The sequence below is a fragment of the Lygodium microphyllum genome, chromosome 4 (assembly GCF_053477565.2).
Source record: "Lygodium microphyllum isolate KBCC chromosome 4, Lygodium_microphyllum_v1.1.10, whole genome shotgun sequence".
Classification (NCBI taxonomy): domain Eukaryota; kingdom Viridiplantae; phylum Streptophyta; class Polypodiopsida; order Schizaeales; family Lygodiaceae; genus Lygodium; species Lygodium microphyllum.
The window spans coordinates 170,863,158-170,877,855 of NC_141138.1; the positions used below are offsets into that span (position 1 = coordinate 170,863,158).

Below are 14,698 nucleotides of genomic sequence, written 5' to 3' on the forward strand. Positions count from 1 at the left end.
CAGCCATTGGTGATTAGCACAGTCATTGGGGGTTGTGGAAGGGCTGCTCAGAGCTGGTCTAGAGCCCATTCAATGCAGGTGATAGCCCTTATAGGCTGTCTACAGCCAATTGACAGCAATTTTGGGGTCCACAAGGGTATGGAACTGCATATGGGGCTCTTGTTGATGGTGGGTAGCCGTTCAACCATTTACAGCAGGGCAGCATTAAATTTCAGCCAATTTTGGCAATGAAACTTTGAAATTTCTCTCTCTGCAACTTCCTCTCTATCCTCTCACCAATTCACAGCTTCCCTCAAGAGATCTCAGCCAAATTCAGTCCCAAGAGGGTACAATTGAAGAAATGCTGCTGACCAGCCACCCTGGGAAGACTGCTTAAAAATTGGGGCCTAATATTTGAAACTCAATAGAAGTTGAAATATGGGAATTTCAGAGAATTTCAAGAGGCCAGCCAACAAATATTACGTTTGGGGCAGAATTTATCATCCAAGGAGCAGATTGAAGGCCAATCCCCAGGCAAGCCAAGGGGCAAATTGGTTTGAAGGCTTGCTAGTTGCTATGGAGAGCAAGATGTATTGAAGATTGAAGGAGATCAAGCTAGATCTTAGTGTACTTCAACTCTTAGCAATACAGGTAAAAAAAACATGGCAAGGGGCACCAATTTTGGGGCCAACTTGGTATCTAATATCCAAGATTAAGTGGTAACATTTGCATTTTCAGTTTTTGCAAATTTTATACTTGTTGTAATTAGTGCTTAAGTTACATACCACCCCATGCAAGAAGGAAGGATGGTTAGAGATTGCCTGTTTTGATTTGTATTAGTTCAGTGATGTGCAATGCATTGGACAGATACTAATCATGCTTTCGGGGAAGGCCTACACTTGGCATGTGGGATTACACCCCAAGTTCAAATCATGGTGAGAGTTTTAATCCATTCTTTGGAAATGTTTCATGATGCACTATGGATTGAGAACTTTCGTAAGTTATCTAAGCTTGACATGGGTGAGATGTCCTTGAATGTGTATTTATAAGAGTTAAAGGACCTTCTTCATAAGAAAATGACCTTGGACAATCCCTAAACACTCCTCTATTATCTCTTTGGGCTGCCACTAGAGTATTAGGGTGAGGTGCTATACAACCCTCTTCATTTATCAGAGAATGTTCGGAAGCAGAAGGGTGGCAAGAGCAATATGATTTGTAATGAGGATCGTACCAAGAATTGCTGTTTTGCGTGTCATCAAACTGACCGCTTTCGTGGAGATAAAGGTTGTAAAGATTGTATGTAGGATAAAAAGGCAAAGACCATAACCTCCAAAGCTTTGGTAAACAATATGAAAATTCGAACTAAATTTCCTATATTTTGAATAGGTGATTGCCTTGTTAATGCTAGTTAATCCTAGGTTGTCACATAGACAAGACTATGCTTGTTAAGGACATCGCTTTCATTAGCAACCATTGTTACAATTTTGTTTGAGAATGACTATACTCACAAATTTCTTACTTCTTGTTTGATGTAGAGATTTCAACTCCGCATGGCACTTATTGACCACGGTTGTTGAGTTTGATATGCAGAGAGCCTGAGTGTGGATTGTTGGGATCGATTGGTGTCTTAGTTGGATCTTATGATTCAACAGTACCATGAAGCCTTACACCTCTGTCTCATGAGTCTTGGCCACTTCGATGTCATTCTTAGCGTATTGTGGAAGTGACCATCAAATACAAATATCTGTCACGCCTAGGATGGATAATCTTATTGATTGCCTCTATGGTGTGAAATATTCAACCAAGATCGATGGAAGGTCTAGATACCATCAAATATACATAGCTCTTGAGGATGTTTTGAAAACCAATTTTTCTACACATTATGGGACATTGTCGGTTTTGCTCCTACCTTTTGGATTGACCAACCGTCTCACAACTTTCCGACAAATGATCAACAATTTGTTTCATTGGTATCTTGGAAAGTGGATGGTTATCTTTCTCGATGACATACTAGTGAGTCTTTGTTGTAGCCATGGAGATTCTCAGTAGAGCATCAGGTGCTTTAATCAATTGGCACAAGTTTTATGGCTTTTGGGTATGTGACACTACATAGTCGCAGATTGTAGACCTCATGAGGACTTCACCTGGGTTCCCTGCGAGACCATTGTGAGACATTGTGGATGTCATGTGGGGATTGACGTTACTTAGAGCAGCAAATGACATCTCGTCTTGAGAATTAGGTGGGGGCTTCTTTATTGGAGTTCCATGAGGCTTTTTTTAGTAGGGAGATTGATGGCTTCCAATTAGGTTCTTCTTATGACCATATGGTATATCACTTCCTATTGGGCATGGTCTAGATCATGCATTGGTCACGTGGAAGTTCCTTATTGGGAATTTTCTATGGTTTGGATGATAAGAGAGCTTGGTGGGGTCAAAGCTAGCTTGGGAGGTTATTGGTTAGCCTAGATCGGGAGGAGGCTTGGAGGATCATAGATCCAAATAGTCAAAGTAGAGCCTTATTGGTTAGGCTCATTGCCAGGGATCTTGAGGCTTGGAAGAAAGATTTGCTATGGCAGCACAGTCTAGTACAACTACACTTGGAGGGCCATGGGAGCCCAACATACACTGGATTTTTCAGGAATCATGATCAAAGACCTAGGGACAAACTTTAAGGTAAGATTTATAGCTGCCCGCATTAGAGCTTGAAGATTTGTTTCATTTGGCTTCATTAATTACCATTGAATAAATTGAAACTTGAATAAAAGAGGAGGCAACCACTTCTCTTCAATTATTGACCGAGATCAAAGTTTGGACACACTCTTGAATTCAGGGCTCATCTTTCTTGAGGGAGATTTTTCATGCACGTCACTTTTTCAGCAGGAGATTGGTTTGCCTTTCAAGAGCTACCATAGGGGATCCAGTGGCAGAGACTACAAGGTCTTAGAGGTACCAGAAAAAAACAATTCAACCTTGGTGATGTGGCTTGGAACCTCTGATTTTTGTGATGCATTTTTTCTAACTCATATATAAGTAGGCCTATGTTGAGTACTCACAATTTCTTATATTTTAGCTTATGTAGATAAACATCTATTTGGTTTAAGAAAAGCTATATGAGGCACAAGTTACCTAAAGAGGTTTGAAGCAGAGCCTTTCAACAAGTAGCAATATGGAGTATATAACTTCTGGGAGTATCTAAGTAGGATGACCACCTTGGGATGGGTGCTTTCTTTTTCTTACTTATAAAACTTGATTTAGTATCATTCTCAAACCTGTACTCGAACCATGCTTTACCCCTAGATAGTCTAATCAACTCTTTTCCCTTTTCAAGAGGTAATGGCAGGACATCTTAATTCCTCTAAGGGAAAGAGGATGTAATGTTTTTGACCCGCAAGAAATTAAAAATCATATTCTCAATTCACAATTTGCCTCTCTGTTAAGAAGAGTGCGAGGGTTTGCACTAAGGACACAGAGAGTGTACGACCACGACAGAAACACAAAGACACAGACACAGACACAGAGGGCAAAACTCAAACCCTAAACGCAAAACTCAAAACTCAAACACAAAAACTCAAACACAAACAGAAGAAGGGAGAGAGAGAACACAACTCTGAAGTGAATGAATGCTGTAAATGAATGTAAGAGTGTATAGTGTGCTCAAGGGCAGAGCAATGTCAGAGTATGACGTCCACCGAAGACGGATCCCAAGTCTGTGACCACCAGTCGGAGTGTAGGAGTGTTGAATAGTGAATGGCAGTAGGCTGGTCACCAAAATGCAGCAGTTTGGAGGCTGGAAACTGGTAAATGCAGCAGTGTACCACTGATCGGGGACTAGAAACTGTGCACAATCTGCTGTAAACAGCAGGCTGAAATAGTGTCTGAGAGTGTCAGGGCCTGCAATGCTGAAAACGCAGGCTGAAGATGATGTGGCTGCAGTCTATAATGGTTGGACAGCAGATGGAGGCGGGCTGCAGCCTGGAAACTGGGCGCCAACAGCAATAGAGGGTGTGTGGGCTGGTGTAACCTGCAAAACAAGGATGATTGCTGAATGGGGGCAGCCTGTCTATTTATAGATATGGAAGGGCGCCCCAAAAATTAGGGTTTCCACTAAACTTTCTCGAACCGCTCCCCGTTTTAGGGTTTCCACTGAACTCTCTCGAACCGCTTCCCGTTTTAGGATTTTACTCTAAAAGAGCATTTTTAGTGTGTTTTGGGGCTGTTTAAGAGGCTAATCAACAAGTAATGCATATATTAGCTCAACACTCTCCCCCTACAAAAAAAACATAAGACAATGAATGTGTTAGTTATATACCTTAGAGTTATATATGCTAATACTATAGTATAACTTAAAACGAAACAAAGCATATATAAAAGCTTAGACAAACGAATGATCTACTATATATATATATATATATATATATATATATATATATATATATATATATATATATATATATATATATATATAACTTATAAAATGTAACAAAAATGGCAGCTACTAATCTATATTATATATTATATATAAGCTTTTTCATTTAAAAAAACGACCGATTATATATCTTATAAGCTATATATAATAGCTTATAAAAAATTTCGAACCCAACGAAATCAATGATGTTCTCATCAACCCAATCAACACAGACATTAGTATCATCACTATCGCGTTGTAGAAAAGCTGGGAAGGATAATAATCCCTCCCCCCCAAAAAAAATTATATGAAAGAAAAATTAACATGCTTTGATCAGCACCCCCTTGCAAAACTATAAATTGAGAGCATGGGGATAACCAGGAAGAACAGTAAGGCAATCATTGATGAGGATGAGACGCTGATCGAGAAGGAGGAGACTCTATTCCACGATTCCAAGACGAGGAGACCCTATTCCATTCAATCCAAGAAGGGGATATGCTGAAGGTCTCTCATCTTGTTCTACTCTAATCCAGGAAGAGAAGATGCTGAAGAACCCTATTCTATTCTATCAATCCGATAGAAGTCATACCTCTACTCTTGTCCCTACTCCGTCGACTAGAGAGAGAGAGGTCATACCTATTCTCTCGCTCTTGCTCTATACTAGAGAAAGAGCTACTTTTGTTCTTACCCTTGCTTGCTAAGGTGTGAGAGAGAGAAGTATTGGTCTCCATGGAGCAAGAAGAACCATCCATGAGGCCTACATCATCGAATCCCGCAATAACCATCATCATTATCGTGAGTCTTACACCTTTGCTAGCTAGTATTATTGCCGTGTTCTTCTTCTTCTACAAATCATATCTCCGTCATGGCCCCGAAGAGAAGGAATTCAAAAGCGGGAATCGCGAGTGACCCTGCTAACGTGGAAGCAACGGTTGGAGTTGCAAGCACAGGAGTCATTAATGGAGTCACAAGCACGGACAAAAACCCTTTACCAATCGCGATACCACAGGTTTTTCTAAAAATTTCTATTCAAATTCAATAGGAATAAGATAAATCTCTTAAGAAATATTACGATCTTAGAGCATTCAATTAGTAAATTATTAGAATATCTTATAGGCTAGAAACTATTAGGGAAACTATGAAAACCTAGAACTCAAGAGAAATCATGAGGAATTTTAATGTTAACCCCATTTAAAAAAAAAGACTAGTGAATTCAAGACGAATTTACTAAGAACGAAACCTTGAAGAAACTAGCAAAGGATATAGTTTTAATCTAGAAGCTCTGATAGAAGATTTTAAAGACCGGAAATAACTCTAAGTTAAAGAAATCGACTTAAGGCCAAGAAACTTGGATTACAAGAATAAACCTTAAACTGGGAAGTTAGAGACCCAAAATCTAGATACCCTTAGTTAAATTCCAAGGGGAAGAGTTCACTATGTGAAATTCAAGGGTCAATTGCTACTAGATTAATCATCACTTGAAGGTTGCGTGATTGATTGAAGTCATAACTGCTTGAAGACATCAATCTTGTTTGTGATTTTCTAGATTAGATCCTGATTGAATTAAGTATTGGAACATATAAAAATTGAGGAGCCCTATACCTTCCCCAATAATAGGTGCTGAATTCCCATACCAAGAGTGATGTTTTTACCGCCATGGAAGCATGGACCGGCTTCGATGGCAAGAGGTCTTCCAGCAGGGATCGTATTAAGTAGGTGGTGGTTAGGGTGCCAGGGGGGGGTTTTGGCTAGTAAATCCTTACGCACCTAGGAACTACTTGGTCCCTTGTATGGCCCAAGTTCTACTTGGGACACTTAAAAACGCTAGCTATAGATGGATTTGATATTGGTGATGTGCAGATGCGTCAGATGAGGTAACACATGAAATTGTAGTTTTTCTCTTGTATGGGTGGGAGAACACACATTATGGAATATAATCAATGAATTTATTTTATTCTGATTGTATATTCGTGAGTAAATTACACGAATGAATAAGTGTGCATAAAATGATTTTTAATTAATGAAGCTCTTTTTATATGTTTCACGTAATGTGGTAGGTAATTAGATAACTAATAACTTCCATAGAGGGAAGTGGGTGGATGGATTCCCAATGAATCCAGTCCTATGGTAGGGTGGTCTCGGTTAGCCGAGAGGTTTTCCCATAAACAAATGCTAGGAAGAGACTCTAGGAAGGGCCGATTTGCTTACTTACCTAGGGTTTGGTCTTAGAACCCAAACTGTTAATTATCTTAAGGGAAAGATACGACGATTGTGCCAGAGCACTGCGAGAGATTTCATAAATCCTTAGCCTACTACTGGAAAAAAGTATTGTACTCCATGAACCAAGGGTAATGGCAGTCGCTCCTTCCAGACAAGAGGCCTCTCGAAGGACACCTCCAGATGTGAGCTAGTTGTTGATAGGTGATTGTTGGGTCAATTAGAAACCTTGAGGTCGGTCCTCTGTGGGTAACGGTAGGACACTTTCCCTGCAGGGTAGACCTAGGGTTAACTAGCCGGAAAAAAAAATCATATCATTCTGGTTAGAGTACGGATGGTGACAGCTGGAAGGTAAACTCTGGGCAACTACTAAAACGTTATCTGTCATGTAATCAAGGCCAGTACGTTACATTTTTAGTGCGCAACCGGGGAAACACTGCCATCAACAAGAATTAGAAGAGGTTGAAAATGAAGGAAATGGCTTTGTCAAGAAGAGAAGAATTCAAGGGAGTATGAATGATCTCTGTGCAAATCTAGAAAGAGTTTCTATTGTGGAAACATCTTAAACTTCAATAGCATGGCTACACCTTGCAATCCAAATGAACCAAGAAATAATACTAGTAATTGGCTCCCATATGTGACATGCCCTTGAGTTTGTTGTGCTTGCAAGTAGTATGGGGTGGGACTCCTGCTCAAAACTGGCCAATGATAAGAAAAAACTGGTTCCCTTGAAAATCCTCACATCCACGTACTGGGCTTTTTTTGTGACCCAAGCTACTATCCCCCAAGTTGCTATTATAGTATCTATTGTGCTATGAAAGACTATCCTAAGAGCTCTCCTTCACACCTCTTGAGCTCTATGACAATCCCATTAACAACACCTGTAAGCCTGGTCTAGGCTCTCACTCTGCATCTTGCACATACCATAGGACTCTGCATCTTGCACACACCATAGGGCCTTGCCATAGCCAAGCCATGTACCAAGTGCCAAAATTTTCACATGCTACAAGCCTTAGGAAGAGAGAAATCTTCCTAAGCCTAAAATTGTCATCCAGTCTCCTCCAAAAGTCAACCAAGTAGGATCTGAGATACCTTGTTCATGCTAATGATGAGTGTCTGCTCGCCTACTATGATCATGCTCATCTCTATCCACCTCCCAGCCTTGTGGTGTAGCTAGAGAAGGCCACATCACATTGTTTGTCGAGGCATGTGTCTCTCCAAAACCACTCTCATAGATCCTACCATAATCTCTAAAGTGCCTCCTTTAATAGGCCCACTCTCCATTGGTATATGAAGGAAGCAACTGGGTCCAAGTCAAAGTACCATGTGCTCTCGTATTGTGCCTCTACTCCGACCCTTTGCTTAGAGCAGCCTGTGAACTCTGCCTAATCCAATGCTTGCTTTGAAGCTGGCTGCTGTCATCCTCCACTGTGAAAGTGAAATATGAAACAGTTTATATATATATATATATATATAAAACTAACCAAACTGATTAGGTCAATCTGCCGAAAAACACTTACTGCAACTGTTTCGTAGACACAAAATTAGGTTAACCATGGGTTTTCCAAAAATTGCAACCATGATCCACATGAAATTTCTTTCCTGTTAGAATGACTTTGATTGTGCCGTGAAGGCAGTTAAAGAGCTTGAAGGGATGGGCTAAAGAAAATGCAGTATGGATACAAAGATGTCATTTCTATAAAAGGAGGATGCCCGTGTCATCCTGGATCGTTTTTGTTTCAGGGAAACAGTTTTATCGGAACAAGAAGCATTTTGAAAAATACTATTCTCTGCATGGTATGCACTTTTGCACAGTTGAGATGAATGTCGTTGAAACTCAAGTAGGGTCATCATAAGGCAAAGGTGGTCACAACTGTCTTAGTTGAAAGTTTTTCTGCTAGCTGTGAAGCCTTAAACATGGGATGCTAAAGTGTGATAGCAGGCTTGAATTCTCTGACCATCCACCATGTTCATGTGAAGGTCTTTTGTTAGATGGTTATGATTGTGCCTTTTTCTTTTGCTTCAGATCAGGGAACTAGCAAGCATAGCTCGTTGTGTTGCAGGAACAAGGGCTTCAGAGAAAGGAGTCCTTGAGTACCTGATGTTATGTTTAAGAGAGTTGCACAACCTTCTTGAGTCCTGTCAGACTAAGGCTCTGACTGTTCACACATTTGGAAAGAGGATTGAAAGGCTTCTCCGGTCAGTTTATCTGCCCTGTACTGTTCTTGAAATCTCACCTCTTTACTTTTCTGTAGATTCACAAATTGCATATTCAACCTGTTTGCAGAGAAAAGTACTTGCAGATTTCTGGTTTTCCAATTGCATATGATTCTTCAATTCAGACAGGAGAAGAATATGATCGGTTAGTAGATTGTCACTATCAACATAGACCTTCCAGATCGGATGAACCCTTTAAAGAGCGGACTTCTATAGAAGACTTTGAAATTATAAAGCCAATAAGCAGAGGTGCTTTTGGAAGGGTATTTTTGGCTAGGAAGAGAACTACAGGTGACTTATTTGCAATAAAGGTATGCATGATGAAGTAATCAATTTGAACTGTTGGTCAGACAATCCAGGATTTCTTTGCATGAAAATTACTGCTACCTCTCTGTGCTGTTTTTCTATCACATTGCAGATACTTAGAAAAGTGGATATGATACACAAAAATGTTGTTCAAAATATTTTAGCAGAGCGAGACATTTTGATTTCTGCTAGCAATCCATTTGTGGTGAGTAACTACCAACAATTGAGAATCTTTCTTAGTTTTATCAAAATAAAAATGCCAAGGGGCCATGTAAGTAATGGTATTGAAGACAGCAAATGTGTTTTGCAAGCTCTCTGTAATATGCTACTGTGCACTTCTCTCAGCCTAGCCCAGTTCTTGCAACTTTCCTCTCTTAAATCCTCATATGTCACTATTGGCTCTCCCATTCTATGTGGAACGTGGCAGTGCATAGTTGGTACGACTTTGGTACATATATATATATATATATATATATATATATATATATATATATATAACGACTTGTGGGTTTTCCATTTACTACACCACAGGAGGCTTGTGGTCTTTGAAAAGCATATGCAATATTACTTTTTCCACATGCTTTGGAAGAAGGTCCAAAGAAACTACCTACAATGTTACCATAAGTCTCTGCAACAAAGTCTAGTGTTTTGGGGTCTTTTTGCTTAACTTGATTTCTATAATTTAGATCTAACCTCCTTGTAAATCATGCTATATTCTGAAAGCAATTTAAGCACAATCTCCCAATAAATTGAGACTGAGGCTGGAACTGATTGTTCCCCTAAAATAACATTTTTTTTTGTCGAAGTTTCTAACAAATTTTTACTTTTTCTAAACTTATCTCCATGGCTTTGAGATGAACTTTTATAATTTACATACATGGCTCTAACTATAGAAATTTGGTTAATTCCACCACATGCTCTGATTTATCAAACTTCTCATCCTTAGGCCTCTCAACCTGCTCTATGGGACCTATTGTTGTTTGAGGTGGAATTTCAGCTATTTTAAAGTGCACAAATTTCAAGGAAAGTGTAAATTTGCCAATAGAAAAACAGTGCATTAGGTGGAATTTCAACCATTGTAAACTGCACAAGCGTTTATTGACAATGAAGAAATACAAAGTCCTTAAATACCTTAGCAATTAACAGCCAGTGATTGAGAAATTCAAATGCAATCCAATCTGAACAGCAAGATTTAATCTAGTGGACAACAGTGTAGGCCTGATTTCTGCTTGCTGCGGACTGATTTTTCTGACATGGCAGCAGTGCAAATGTAGACATCCCAACAATTTTCAAAGATGGAAGCAATAGATTCATAAATGATGATCTAGCAAGGCTCATGGCAGCTGCTGTGCAGAAGTCACAGCAGTGTCATGAAATAACAGTTACTGCTCAAAAATTACAGCAGTACCAGGAAAGTTCTTCCTCAACCTTGTTCTTCTGGTGATGTGGCAGGAGATGATATGGCTGAATTCAGCCTTGATGTCCTGGCCTGATTTGCTGAAAGGTTTGCCTCAAAGTGTGTGTTAGGGTTTCTTCTACTGTGTGGGGTTGCAGTTTGAAGCAGTAATCAGTTAGGTTTCACCTCAGAATGTGCACATAGACAGCCATCATACATGAAGCTCAGCATGACTCAGAGATGCTTTCATGTCCAGTACAAAGCTGGATTTACCTTGCCAGATTACAACAAGATGTGGACAATGTACTTAGACAAAGCAAACATGGAAGTTGAGGTGCCCTTAAAGCGTCAGGTATTTGATTATGTCCTTTCATATAGATGCAAAATTCTTTTGGATGGATGGATAAAAACAAGTGCAAGCTACTTATGAACATGGTGACCATGTGTCTGAGATGCGTGTTCCTAGAAGCAACTGACACTTCTCTTAAATGATTCATGATCCAATAGTGATACATAGTTAAACTTTGGAAAAACCATATAGACACCCTTCTTGTTGGGTAATTTTAAGTCTCCATAGTGAGCCTTATTGCTTTTCTGAAGCAGTATGTGATGTTTCTTCTTATTTCTTTGCTTTGACAAAGTAATTGCTTTTTTGTAGTCATTGTTGACTTGGTATGATGACTAGACCAGATGATGGATTGGAGTGGACAGCAATCAGCTCACAAAATCAGTCTTGAGCTCAAGGAGTGTTGATTACAATGGGAACATGATTTGGGTCAGAGTGATAATGTCACGGCGATGTGAAAATTTTGAGATGCTTTCATCTTGCTAGTAACATTTGATTAAGTTAATAATCAAATGTGCAAGGTTGTTAAGCACACGTGTTACACATGGTAGTTATTCATGGTAACAGCCCAAGGACCCCGAGGAGTCAGTAGATGTTAAAGGCAAAAGTTCTGACCAGTTATGCTAGCTGGGTTTTGGTTGTTAGTGGGTGTTAGTTTTGACCCTAGGATAGTTGTTTGGCCATTAAGTGTTAGTCGTGACTTGGGACTATGCATTACTTAATTTATTGATACCAGTTTAATGGTCAACAGAGGCTGGGGACCACTCCAAGTTGCAAATGGCCCAGCCAATTTATTTATGGATAGGCATAGTTAATTTTGGGCAGGGTCAGAAGTGCTAAAATTCTTTTTCAGAATTAATTAATTCTGAAAATTATTCAATGGTTGGAAATTGCTGGAAATGGGATTACAAGGCGGCTGCTTGGGGAAAAAACCCATGCAATTGAGAAAAACGTTTTTGGGGCTAGTGGAGGCTATTTCAATTCATGTTGCTTGTGAGAGAGAGGAAGGAGCAGCTCCTGGTCAATTTTTGGGTAGGAAAACCACCATTGGCAGTAGGTGAAGAGGTAGAGGACAGCAGGAAGACATCCACCTAGAGTTGGTGACAGCTTGTGCAGGCTGGCGACTGCATTTATGAGCCTCTTGATAGCATGTAATTGCATTTAATGCAGGTTGATACAGGCACCAATCACATTTGAGCCATTTCTCGCATGGAGAATCAAAGAATTCTCTCTCTTGCATTTTTTCACCTTCTCTAGCCCATTCTCAAGTTATCTCAACATTTTCCAACCATTTGGAGAAAATCACAGCCAGATTTGGTTGGATAGCAAGAGAAATTCTATTGTAAACCGTAATTTATAGTAATAATTAGGGTTTACGAGCCACCTTGGGGCTTGTGTTATTAGTCAAGGGCATTGTACACTGAAATTAGCACTTGAAGTTCAAGGAATTGTTAGGGATTTCGGATGCCAGCTCATCCATTGTGAATTTGGGGCAGCATTTGGCCAATTGGGGTTCCATTAGACGAAGTCCTAGGTGAAAATCAAGGGGGCAATTGGCTCAAATTGCTTGGTCATTGTTTGTACAACAAGGGACTTCTAGATCAACAAAGGAGATTGTGAAATCTTTGTTCGTACACAATCCATTGGCAATATAAGTTGGAGAAATACCACAAGGGGCGCCAGTTTTGAGGCCAATAGGGTGTCTACTATCCAAGATTATTAAGGTAAAGTGTGCATTTCAGTTTGTGCTTATTTATTCGTTGTTGTAATTAAGTGCTTAATTAGGTATCACTACCTTATCCGAGAAGAAAGACTAGTTTCATGGTTCCATTGTTGGGATACCACTCAATCCTTTGACTTGGTGGGCTTTATGCACCTGATTGCAAGCCAAAGCTTTGTGCGAGTGCTGATTTTTGTGCTCAGCTGAGAAATTACAGTAATATGTCTTCATAGAGTGAGATAAAATCAAGCAGTGATGATGCCTCTCAGTATGGACATTCACATGGAGAAGAAGGAAATGCAATGTCTGATCTTAGAAAAGGCTCACATGATGGACAACAATCTGAAAATGTTGTTGCTGGGCAAGATGTAGGGTCTTTAAGGCAAAAGGAGACTGATGACTAGTAAGAGGAAGAGGAATTTGATGACCAGTTCAAGGATCATATGAGGATAGCAACAAATCTCTTTGCTGAATTGGCAAGGATTCTTAGTTTTTTCTGTTTTTGAATGCTTCGAAAAAGGAAAACGAGGGCAAGAAGAAGAAGTCATCTTCTACACCTTCGAGATAGCAAGGTGCACCAAAGGTAGTTCCAAATCTTTCACTTGAAGCTCCTAAAGGAGCCAATTAAGAGAAACAGTTGGTACCTACGGGGCAAGGTGTGCAAACGCAAGGCCATCATGGAAGTGCCAATTCAATAGATTTTGGACAGCCAGGCATACATACAATGATGGGTTAGCCATGATACTTTGGTGGTAGCATGATTTTTCATGCAATGGTTGGATAGGGACCACATATAGGAATGTATAGCATAGATCTCTACGTATGCAGCAGCCAATGCACAATGCAAGGCCCAATGTATTCAGAAAATTGCTGGAAATATGCATAATTCTATGTATGGCAGCATTGGTTTGATGCTCAGGGCACAAAACAACATGTTTGGTAATGCAATTGCATCTTCGAATGCTTATGGGGCCCAAGGAATAACTGCTGGTCATGCAAATGCTTTGTTTAGATTCGGTCATGATGTAAGTATAGCAAACACGCCCTTTTTGTAACAGCCAGTGTATGACAACTTGACTTCCAAAGGGGTAGCAAAAGACTATGATAAGGGTGGAAAAGCAGTGAAGTTTGAGTCCTTCAGTGGTACACAAGATAGGTTGAAAGCTTTGATGTTCATTTAACAGTTTAATGCAGCCCATTTAGGGAAAAACTTCACTGAATCCTCTAAGATTCAGAAAGGAAGCCACTTTCTTGGAGGGGAATGCATTGTAGTGGTGGTCCACTCTCTTGATGCAAGGTAGAGGACCGTCATTATGGGTACAATTCAAGAAAATGTTTGTATCGATTTGGTTGACAAGTACCTTTGAGGTGGACATCATGATAGCTTGGAATAAGTTTGATGCCAAGGAATTCAAGAATTTAGAGTAATACAATAAGGAGTTTTGGGATGCATTGTTGCACGTCACTTCTTATCGTCTGGTACCCCTTCATGAGCAAGTGGAAAAATATGTATGTGGACTACCCAAAGGGATTAGGGATTTTTGCATAAAATCCAACATGTCTAGCATGTCTCAACTCATAGAGATTGCTGCTACAACTAATGCTTTGCTGCATGGGAAGGATTTGGGCTTCCAAGAGAGTGGGGAGAAGCCAAATAAGAAGTTGTTTGAGGCTGAGAAAAGAGCTAGATTTGAAAATCAGCTTGAAAAGAGGCTATGAAAAGAAAGGGCTAGAAATCATTGGCTGAGCATAGGGAATTGATGGCTGCAAATAAATGCTTCATTTGTAAATAGGAGGGTCACATTGCAAAGGACTATCCCAACAAGAAGAAAGCTGAAAAATTAGAAGATTTTAAGGAAAAAAGCCCAAAATACAGTGGGATTGGTATCTGATATTGTGAGTGGTTAGCCCAATGATGATGTTACTAAGTTGTATGGCATGGGAAAAAATCAGGAATGAGTATGCATTAATATTCTTTGATAATGGTGCACGAGCCAACTTCACCTCTATAGACATGGTAGCCCATCTAGGCATCATAGAGGATGAGATGGGACCCATGGGGAAAGTCAAGATGGCATGCAAGGGCCATGTAGAGCCTGTCACACTGCTCAT

The 14,698-nt window shown here is 39.9% G+C and overlaps 1 protein-coding gene across 9 annotated transcripts in view; it reads left to right on the forward strand.

Moving 5' to 3' along the window:
• The window catches only part of LOC148037900 (putative serine/threonine protein kinase IREH1), a 167,610-nt gene that overhangs the window by 66,294 nt on the left and 86,618 nt on the right, over window positions 1-14,698 (forward strand). For all 9 annotated transcript variants that reach the window (XR_015690729.1, XR_015690730.1, XM_087676878.1 and 6 more), the window contains 3 exons: window positions 8,628-8,800; window positions 8,889-9,129; window positions 9,237-9,329. Coding sequence is in view for 7 of the 9 variants with exons in the window: in XM_087676878.1 (XP_087533004.1) it covers window positions 8,628-8,800; window positions 8,889-9,129; window positions 9,237-9,329 (507 nt within the window). In the remaining 2 variants the exon portion in view is untranslated. The remainder of the gene's footprint in view (window positions 1-8,627; window positions 8,801-8,888; window positions 9,130-9,236; window positions 9,330-14,698) is intronic.